At 39.3% G+C, this 10,030-nt stretch overlaps 1 protein-coding gene across 1 annotated transcript in view; it reads right to left on the bottom strand.

The window, feature by feature from the left end:
- The window catches only part of MRPL13 (mitochondrial ribosomal protein L13), a 29,493-nt gene that overhangs the window by 14,211 nt on the left and 5,252 nt on the right, over window positions 1-10,030 (bottom strand). The window contains exons 3-4 of the mRNA XM_004697412.2: window positions 3,309-3,402; window positions 1,389-1,449 (exon numbers count right to left, since the gene is read on the bottom strand). Coding sequence (XP_004697469.1) covers window positions 1,389-1,449; window positions 3,309-3,402 — 155 coding nt within the window. The remainder of the gene's footprint in view (window positions 1-1,388; window positions 1,450-3,308; window positions 3,403-10,030) is intronic.

Genomic DNA, 10,030 nt, shown 5'->3' with positions numbered 1-10,030 from the left:
GTTCACCTGGATGTGCTCAGTGACCAGAGAATCCACATCTAAACCCTTCAGTTCAGTATTATTCTCAGCAATTTTAAGCATGTGCAGCAAAAAATCAGCACTCTTTTTGGGCCACTAAGCCTGGGTCCAAGCCCATGTGGCCTGGGTTTACTTATCAACCTCACTACTGCAACATCAGAAGGGCACACACTGCTTCTGCCAAGTGACATCTTTCAAATACTAGGTGGCTTTCCTAAATGGACTCAGAGATTGGACTGTCTTGAGTTACATGATTTTGTGGGGTTTTCTGGGTCAACTGAGGAGTGAACCACTTTGGCAGATCACCTCTGGCTGCTACATTTTAATCCCAGTGTATGCAACCATCTTGATAGTCAAAATATGATACTTATTTGACCTTTAATAGTTGAAAAGGGTACTAGTTATATAGCAGACCATTAGATATTTTCCTGTGAAACAATTTCTGACCATGTTTTTGTAAAATATATATGATGTAAAAAACGAAACAGAAATGGCAAAGCATGAAACTTAAATGTATCTCCAGTGTTAGTGCAATAAACTATTTCCAACCTCCTGTACCAAGAAAATCCTAGGCAGTATACTAATCAATGGGCTGTGTCCTGACAACACATTGCTAATTTTTCATTCACCACTTTATGGATATAAAGGAGCCCTAATGGCGTAGTGAGTTATGCACGGGCTGCTAACCCCAAATTTACCTTTCTTTTGGGGATCGGACTCTGTATCCAGAGTTTAAAGACATCTCAGGTTAGTATAGCAGCATGTACCTTCCAGCCTTTACTTCCAAAAGGTAAGTAAATCTCTACTGAAGGTATTCACCATTTTTTTTTCTTTTTGTAAAGCACAGGTCTCAAAGAATTTCCACTAATGAAAGCTGAAGATACATAATATAGGTTAATTAAATATCCCATGGAAAAACAATCAACTACAGATCCACAAAAAACACAAATATTAGGAGCACATATACCTATATAAGAAGGAACCTCATGTATGAGCCCCCAATAAAATGATTTTTTTAAAAAGAAGGAATCTCAAAAACGTTAGAGGAAAGTCCTGTTTCCTTTTAATTCTATTTTCCCACAAAATTTTAAAAGACCACTTCACATCTTCAAAGCCAGCTTAGCATAGTCAAGGATTCAAACATCCAAAGGGCACCCACCACCCTTTGACTAAGATGGGAAGCCAATGAAAGTAACCAGAAAACGCACAGAAATGAAAAGAATGCCACTAATTTGGCAAAACGTGTGCAGCGCAGGCTGGATGGAGATTTACAACTCTGAATGGAGCTACAACAGAAGCGCAGGAAGACTGAGGAAAACTGCATCTAATCGCCTCCAGCTAATTAGTAATATAAGGCACAGTCGACTTACAGCCACTGGATCCTTCCGGTGCAGCTGGGCAGCTGTGACTTGTGTGAATCCACCCGGGTAGCTGTGGAAGCAGCACAAATGGTGAACGTGGAGGCGGCCACGGTACAGTCTTCGCACACCGAACATCGCTTTAATGACTGCTTAGTCGAGTTATTTTTACTGTAACATCCTAATTGTTTCTAGAACCGTGTGCCGTACATTAAGTATCGTAAGAAGGCTATTGGAAATATCCCCCCTTAAGTGGTCAACAACTGTTTCATAAAGCTTTAGGTCTTAAAACAATTTTTGCAGATGTGTATTTCCATCGGGATTTTAAGTTATTCACCACACATTCTCTCATTTTATTTTCAGGGCGGCTTTTTTAATGGCTTGCAATTAAAAGAACAAAAAGCTAGAATATTTCACAATCCTGGCAAAGTATCTTTTTGAGCCGAGTAGAAGGCTTGGACAACAAATTGGTTATCCTACGTGGTCCTGATGTCAACTTCAAATTCAAACAGATGACTTTTTGTTGTTGTTACAGTTGGTGAAAGGCCACAGAGGTGGAGAAGATCATGCTGGCTCTAAGTTGTGAAATATGATTGCTCTGTGTTCATATCAAACACGGTAGGCAAAATTGGAGATTAAAAAGAAAAGATTAAAACAAAACAAAACAAAAAAAAAATAAAATAAAAAAAATAAAAAAAAATAAAAAGAAAAGATTTGGGTCAATATAGGATACATCTTAGTAACTTGGATAGCAAAACTCAGGTCTAGAATATCTAGATATCATTGGCTCCCTGTATAAAACCAGGCAACTCATTTTCCCTTCTAAATATTCAGCAGGAAGACAACGCATCTGGCCCATCCGCCCCAAAGGGCTTGAATGACGGTCAAGTGAGAAAATATAAAAGTGCAAAGAAAAATTAAAACAATACAAAAATACAAATTTTACCCTGAAAGGTGGAAAAACAACAAACCAAACAACTTTTGGGGAAGGGAACACTCTCTTGAAAAGATGATGGGTGCTGAAACCTTAGAGGCTCTGTGACTCCTCCCATATGTTTCTGTAAGTCACACTTACAAGCATTTTAAACATGATGTAAGAACTATGCTTTAGAAGTGAAAAAGCATTTAAGAATTAAATCTAAAGTTTGCCGAGAAAGGGGCTAGTTCTTAAATTCATATAGTTTGATTCATTTGGTGGAATTTCAGTTCAGACAAAGCAACACCTATCTAGGCTTCCTGGTTGGAAAAAATGCCTTCCCAACTTCTATACTAAAAATTCTCTATTTTTAACACTGACAGGGCAAATTCTAAAAGCACACTACCATTTGCACTATATGTCAGGAGTCTGGAATTTATCCTGGAAGATAGAGATTGCTAATGACAAAATCAGAACTGGGGAATGACTTGAATAATGCAAAGCTCAGGTGGTTTTTATTGATGAAAAAACACTGACATTTCTTCCACCAGGGTGGGTAGCCTGGATGGAGGAGAAGGAAATGTGTTATAAATGTTAGCCAAGAGTTTTTCAATTAAAATGAATTCAATCTACAGTTCCTAGGAGTCCTTGGTGGTATAGGGGGGGTACACTGGGTGGCTAACTGCAAGGACAGCAGTTCGAAACCACCAGCAGCTCCATGGGAAAAAGATGAGGCTTTTTACGCTGGGACAGATTTCCGGCCTCAGAAATCTACAGGGCAGTTCTGCTCTGTCCCACAGGGTGCTGAGTTGGATTCTTTTTGATGGTGGCGAGTCTGCTGGTTGGCTTGTGAGTTATGCGGGAGCATACAGACTAACGATGACACGACCTGGCCCTCAAGAAATGAGAGCAAATTGTGTAGAGGTAATCATTTTTGAAAATACATGCTTTCCCTTTTTAAATTAGCTAATTACTATGGCTAAATTAATATCTTTAAACGGGATTATCTTCCTTACCCAGTATGAGAGGAGTATACTTTTTGTTCCCATTTGTTCCCAGAAAATGCGATGTGTCTTGTGTTCATTATGACAACGTGATCCCCGCAGTCACCTAGATTTCAACAGAGACATACAAAACGGAAGGAGTGAAGAGACTTTATAGGAGAAATCATGATCTGTAGAAACAGTGGCCTTGGGTATTTATCAAGCAAATCAAAGGCTAAAGAAAACATTATAACATATAAAGCAAATCATAGCACTAAACCAAAATCTTTGAACAGATTCCTGTTACTTTTAGAAAAAAATTTAAAAATATATCATTTTATTGGGGGCTCTTATAACTCTTATAATAATCCACACATCAACTGTATCAAGTACAGCTTTTGTACCAATTGTATCAGCTCCTCTTCTTTCCCCTGCTGCCTTCTGTTACTTTTTAACGGACCAGCGTTGGCTGGCCATTTAAAGAGTCTTTTACAGCAAGGTAAAGAGAATCACAAAAGGTGCCAATAACAACAATACATTTTACAAAGGCAAACTTACATTACTTCAAGTATCACTTCTTGTTAATGTTTCTATTACTAAAAAACGTTTCAATGACATACTTATAAGGAATGGATAAAAATTTCCCTTAAAAATAGAAGAGAAAATGAAAACAATATGACACAGATGTAAACAGGCATGCTTTGCCATAGGTAAACTGAAAACAAATGTAAAACATCACAACTGGTTATTCTTCTCAAACTTGGAGAACAATAAAATACTCTGGTCATACATGAAACTGTGGCCAAGGTTTACCAACCACGTTTAGCTAGTTAAGTTTAAACTAGCACTGTCAGATAATCAGAAGCATGTATTTTATGTCTTAAAAATAAGCTTTAAGACATGAAAAAAAAGATAAATTATCAAGCGTTCATGAGGGAGGGAGAGTAGGGGAGGGGGAAAATGAGCTGGTACCAAGGGCTCAAGTAGAAAGAAAATGTTATGAAAATGATGGCAAAATTTGTACGAATGTGCTTGACACAATGGGATGTATGTATGGATTGCTATAAGAGCTGTAAAATCCCCCAATAAAGTGATAAAAAAAAAAAGCTTTAGATGACTCTAGAAATTATTTAAGAAAAATAACTCAAAATTTTTGTAATAAGTAATATAATAAACAATAATTAAACAATGTAATATTTTTAAAAGAAGAACTGTAAAGAAGTACAAGGTATGAAAATGAGATTACATTACAGGATCCTATGCAGAGCTTGACTATAAACAGCACAATTGGAAGACAGAGGTTCATAATGAATACATTTACTCCTAACCTGCTGACATGGTTAGCTTCCTAAGACCAAGTCATTAAGCAAAATATAGAGGATGACCACATTCTATTGCAAAATGAAGGATGGCCACATCGTTATGTAACTGAGTACTTATAAATGCATGAGGGAACATCAAAAAGTGTGAGGGAAAGTTCCATTATTTTTTTTTAATTGGGGGAATTCCATTATTTTTATTTCTAATTTTCCATCAACTTTTTGAAGCCCCCTTGTCTAAGTACCAGAAAGAAGAATAACAGAGATTGGATGAGACTATCCTTCTAACCTTTGTTGCATTGTTTGGTGAACTAACATTCTTAACGTTAACCTTTGAGAACTGTATGCATCTTTTATCTTATTTCATGAAGACCCGAAGTCTTTTATAAGTAAGAACTATTTGGGAGTTCTTCATATTTTGTGGGGATAAATTAGAAGTATAAATGTCCACATCACCACCTCACTTTAATAAGGATGGAAGACTCTGAAGTCATGTATCCACAGAGTATCATGATCCAGTAATTGCAATAATACATAGTTTTAATAATTCAGATATGTCCTGCGCTACATATTGGGAATACAGAAGAAAAAGACAAGTCACTGGCTGCAGCCTATGAAGTATGTGGCATATTTTACGTGTAAAAGTCTAATGACTGTGTATAATAAAGCATTTTTATCAACACATATCACTTAGAAACATCTTCCCATTAAGTATAGTTGCCTTCTTTCATGTAAATCTTTAATCAAAACGTTCCTCATTATTAGATACTATGCAAAACTGTAAAGTTAAAAAATGCCATCACATATCTATTATACTTTAAGTATGCTATTCAAATTAACAGGTCTTTAAAAAAATACCCCATTATAAAAATGTCACAATGCCATCATTTTAGGCCTATTATAATATGCAGCAATGCTTGAGGACTTGTAGTAGATTCTTAGATATGCAATCACATCAAAAAATAAGAAGTTTATGGAGACCCAATGCCCATCTCTAGACAACCGGACATACCTTGCAGAGGGGTAGTGGGGAGATGAGTCACTTAGGGTACAGTATAGCAATAATGAAACCCACAACCTTCCTCTAGTTCTTAAACGCTTCCTCCCCCAACTACCAGGACCCCAATTTTGCCTTGCAGACCTGGCTAGACCAGATGATGCACAGCGGTACAGATGGGAATTGGAAACGCAGGGAATCTAGGACAGATGAACCTCTCAGGACCAGGGGTGACAGTGGCGATACCAGGAGGGAAAGGGGGTGTAGAAAGGGGGAATTGATCACAGGGAGCTACATATAACCTCCTCTCTGGGGGACGGGCAGCAGAGGGGTGGGTGAAGGGAGATGCCGGGCAGTATAATATGAGATATAATAATAATTTATAAATTATCAAGGGTGCATGGGGGAGAGGGGAGGAGGAAGGGAGGGGGAGGGGAAAAAAGGAAAATGAGCTGATTCCGGGAACCCAAGAGGAAAGCGAATTTTGGGAATAATGAGGGCAACAAATGTATAGAAGTGCTTTACACAATTGATCTATGTATTGTGATGAATTGTATGAACCCCAATAAATTGATTAAAAAAAAAAGAAGTTTCAGTCCTTGACATATGGTATGAAACGGAAGACTAGAAAGGATTCACAATTTTAAAATCCACTAAAAAGTAAGTGCTAGCACTCACTAAACATCTCCACTCTGATCATCTGCGACTGGACAGGTGAATGCATATGGTGTTGTCTTAATTAACTTTCTCTATTTTATTTGTTGGGTTGCTAACCACAAGATTGGCAGTTCAAAACCACCAGGTGCTCCTCAGGATAAAGATGAGGTTTTCTATACCTATAAAGACTAGAGCCTTGGAAACACATAGGGTCAGTTCTTCCATATAGGGTGGCTATGAGTCGGAATCTACTCAATGGCTTTACTTCTTTAGGATCTAATATCCATTGCAATAGCAACATAGGACCCACAGACAAAATTCATGATTAATGGGTTTATTAAGGACGTGAACAGGTTGTAATGCTCGTGGGCAGTGCTCAGAGTAGAGGTATTTATCAGGGACATGTCACAAAGTTCTTTTAGATCGGCTTATAAATACCCAAATGGGGATACCACTCTGCTGGAAGCAATGTGAAGGTGTTCAGCTTCTGCTCCACGGGTCAGCAAACCCAGCCTTCTGCATTAAGTGCTCAAAGGCACCCCACACTAGTAAGCTTGAGCCTCAAGGCACTCAGCTCCACTTCTGTGGGTCAGTAAACCCAACTCCCCCAACTCAGTGCTCAGGGGCACCCCACTCCATAAGCCAGCCTCCTGCACAAAAACACTCAGCTTTCCTTGCTCCACGGGTTGGGAAGTCCACCACACTGTTTCATGTTCTGACTCCCGGGTCTGTTGCTGCTCTTCTTATGTTACAGCTGCCTTCTGAATCCAGAGGGTAATTGTGCAGTAATCTCAGGTCTGGGGTACACACTCCACTCCCGGCTCTCCCTGGTAGTGGGAGTCACTTTACACACAGCAGGATGGCACTTTAGGGAATCCTGTTCACAATGACTCACAGATGAATCTTCTCAGTATCTTTCCGCACCTTACCAGATCCACGCAGGAAAAGGTCTTTTCTTCTTCATTCCTCCCACCCCTTTGACCAGGATTCTTCTACAGAATCTTGATCAAAACATCCAGTCATGGGAGCGGGGCACTATTCAGCTCGGCTGCTCTCATAGCAAAGGCCACACATTGCATAATCTCCTCCTATACTGGACTCTCCTGTATCCATTGCTCTACGTGAATACTAATTATGTGAGGGGGTACCCCCCAAAACCGAAAAAAGATATCCGCTGGGCGGAGCTTTCATAGTATGCATTTTCCCCACTAGGTGAGCACAGAGCAACTCGCTCCGAGTTAGTGCACCCAGTGGCATCACCTAGGAAATTTCTCTCTGGTCTCTGAATTTTTTCATAAAAGCAGTTTTGCTCAAACATTGTTTTTTGTAATGTCCAATTTAAGAGAACAGCATGTGGCTGTGCAATTCTGCTTCCAACTCGGGAAAAATGCCGCAGAAACTGTTGTGAGGTTGAACACAGCTTACAAGGACAGCACTATGGGAAAAAGTCAAGTGTACGAGTTATTTTCTCGTTTCAAGAAAGGTGAAGTGTCGATTGATGACAAACCTCATTCTGGATATCCGTCAATTTCCCTAAGGACAAAAGCGTTGATTTGTAGTGTATTTGGAGTTCACTCCACCAGGTCAGACTGTTAATCAAGCTTTCTATTTAGAGGTTGGGAAAAGATCGCCTAACTGTGTGCAACAAAAAATGCCTGATCTGTGACAATGGGGGACTGGTTTTGCCACCACAACAATGCACCTGTTCATGCAGCCATCTAAGCGTGCCAGTTTTGGGCCCCCAAAAAACAAACCCCATGCCTCTCTTCCCCCATGCACCTTACTCACCTGACCTCATTCTATGTGACTTCTTTTTGTTTCCACAAGTGATGAGGGGCATGAAAGGATAGTGCTTTGATGATGTAGAAGAGGTGACAAAAAAAACCAAGGGAGGTGCTGTCCGTGATTCAAACAGATGAGTTTGAAATATGTTTCCAAGAATAGAATCACAGATTTGACAAATGTATTATGTGTAATGGAGAGTACTTTGAAGGTGATAAGGTTGTTTTGTAAAATATTTAAATTCATAGCTTTGAAAAGAAAATTCCAGTTTTTGGGGGGTACCTCCTCATATCGTGGAGAACCCAGGAACAACACAAGGAAAAAGGAAGTAGAGCACTATGCACGTTACTAGGTCAATTACCTGGGATATTCCATGAAAACGTGACCCTAACCTCCAATGAATCAAGTCATATGAGGTGACTGGTTGTACATTGAGCTTCTCTCTCTTGCCATTGTTGTTAACTACATCTGTAACACAACCTTTCCAACTCAACTTTTACAGGTGTACAACTTATTGACACAATTTTTGGAATTGGCTATAAACCAAAACTCAGTACTCCATAAACAAGAATTCCTCTTCTCCCCTCCCTCTTGGCTCCTGGTAACCACTAATAAACTTTGTCTTCCACAACATCTGTACTATTTTGTATCTCCACCAGTAATAGATGAAACAAAACAAAACCCCTCATAAATATATCTTAAGAGTGACCCTGTTGGACAGGATATAATTGCAATATAGTGTTTCCAAGACTGTAATCTTTATTGGAGGCGGTGGCTACCTCTTTCTCTGGTGGAGGGGCTGGTGGGTTTGACCCAACTTTTTGGTTGGCAGCTGAGTACCTTTGACCACCGAACACCACGGCTCCTGAGCAATGGATAAGGGCCCCAATTACCCCACACCCTCTCCAACATGTGTGATTTACTGATCTTTTTGACACATTAGCCATTCTAGTGGAAATGCAGTGGTATCTCATTGTGGTTTTGATTTGTATTTCTTTGATGACTAATGATGTCGGGCATCTTTGCAACTCTTTGATGGCTAGTGTGGTTCTTTATGCATAGTTGACACTGTAAATGTTTGGAACATTTTATTGCTATCAGACTGTTTCAAGTACTAGAAAGTTGGTTAAATGTAATACTTTAGCTTAACCTAAAAAAAAAAATCATTGAACACTTTCAACCTGAAAAATGTTAAATGGTTAAAATGAAGAATTTTCAAAGAGCTTAGTGTACAGAGTGAATCTGGCTTTTGTGTTTCTGCAAGCATTTTGGTAGGATTCAAGAAGCATTTTGGCAGAAACATTTTGTTTCAGGCTGTTGCGTCTTTTCCGTCCCCTTATATGCTATCACTGTCAGGTGTTCTACAGCTCATCAGAAGCAGCTCTCACTGGGTGAACTGTGTGAAAGTACTCATAGTTAACAGTTGTGTGTAAAAAGCAGAAATTAGTAGCAACAGCTCTGTAATTCTGCTAAGGTAATTCTGACATCAGAATTACAATTATATTAATGTAATTAATGTAATTGATCCTTTTCTAAAACCCTTTAGCTAGGCTATGGAGAGGTTCCCCAGCCTCTTTAACATATGTTCATAGCTCATTCATTTCAGCAGTGAAAGCAGTGAGCGTCCTACTCATGAGATCACCATGTGCCCTTTCTTGCTTGTCCATGAATTAAAAACACGTTCAAAGAGCTCCCTAGGTACAAATGCTGGCCGCGGGCTCCAAGGAGGTGGGAAGGACTCTTTCCACTTCCATATCATTTCCCGCTTGAACTGCCCACATGTTCTATAAAAAAAGCATCTTTGACAGAGCGATCGGTCGCTTTCCCAGAACAGCTCACACAGGTCCACTGAACATATCACAGAGTTCACACGTTCTGGATGTTTTCTTCAGCCCCTTTCTGGCTTAACGATCAGTATTTATAATAGAAGGAAATAGAGCCACCAATAATAATACCAATTTTCCAGAAAAGTATAAGTCAATTTTCAAATATATTGTTTA

The sequence above is a fragment of the Echinops telfairi genome, unplaced genomic scaffold, assembly GCF_000313985.2.
Source record: "Echinops telfairi isolate 266 unplaced genomic scaffold, ASM31398v2 ScPeMD7_1;HRSCAF=3_0, whole genome shotgun sequence".
Taxonomy (NCBI): domain Eukaryota; kingdom Metazoa; phylum Chordata; class Mammalia; order Afrosoricida; family Tenrecidae; genus Echinops; species Echinops telfairi.
Note: the sequence above shows the minus strand (reverse complement) of the source record. Positions and strands in the feature narration are given on the sequence as shown.